The sequence below is a fragment of the Ailuropoda melanoleuca genome, chromosome 10 (assembly GCF_002007445.2).
Source record: "Ailuropoda melanoleuca isolate Jingjing chromosome 10, ASM200744v2, whole genome shotgun sequence".
Taxonomy (NCBI): domain Eukaryota; kingdom Metazoa; phylum Chordata; class Mammalia; order Carnivora; family Ursidae; genus Ailuropoda; species Ailuropoda melanoleuca.
In genome coordinates, this window is record NC_048227.1 from 5,296,876 (window position 1) to 5,297,595 (window position 720).

General features: G+C 63.8%; 1 protein-coding gene across 1 annotated transcript in view; it reads left to right on the forward strand.

Annotated features, from left to right (window-relative positions):
- Window positions 1-332: 332 nt before the first annotated feature.
- The window catches only part of NPTX2 (neuronal pentraxin 2), a 12,760-nt gene continuing 12,372 nt past the window's right edge, over window positions 333-720 (forward strand). The window contains exon 1 of the mRNA XM_002924207.4: window positions 333-491. Coding sequence (XP_002924253.3) covers window positions 333-491 — 159 coding nt within the window. The remainder of the gene's footprint in view (window positions 492-720) is intronic.

Below are 720 nucleotides of genomic sequence, written 5' to 3' on the forward strand. Positions count from 1 at the left end.
CAAGCGACAAATCCATTTGTTTCTGGTATAATGGATAATGTGATTAATGACCTTGCCACAGGATTTCTTAAAAACACAGAGAAAAAATAAAGTTTCCATTTATAATGTGCAGTAAACCAGCTCGGTCTGTAGCAGTGCAACAAAATCTCTCCGAACTTGTTGGCAAGCCACAGCCAAGATTTTGAAACAAATCTGCTCCTGCCTTTTGGGGTTTCTGTCCATATCTGGGCTCTCCAAGAATGTGAGGACAGGGGCCTCACGCTGGGAAACTGGAGCTGCGGGCAGCCGGCTTATGAGGGTGGGGCCCGGCTTTACTACGTGGTACCATCGCGATGGCTGCGCTCCGAGGGACCCACGGAGCCCAGGTCTTGCTGAGTAAGGTCACCACCTGCTGGGCTGTCGCCGGACCAGCACGGGAGAGCTCTGCGGGTGGCCTCGTGACGCCGGCCTCCGCGCCCTGGCCCCAGCGGAGGCGGTGCGCGCGCGAAGCTGTGCGGGCGCCCCCTCCGCGCAGTCGGCGCCTGGCGCACGTTTCCGGTCCCCGCGGACCTGAGAAGTCTTCCCACGGCGGCGGGTGGCGGCGGGGGCCGGGGAGGAGGACGTGCGCGCGGCGGACGGCCGGGGGCGGCCGTCGTGCGTCTCCTTCCCGCCTTCAGGGCTAGGCGGCCGCGGCCCTGACGAGGAGGCACGCGCGGCCCCGCCGGGGCAGGGGGGGGGGGG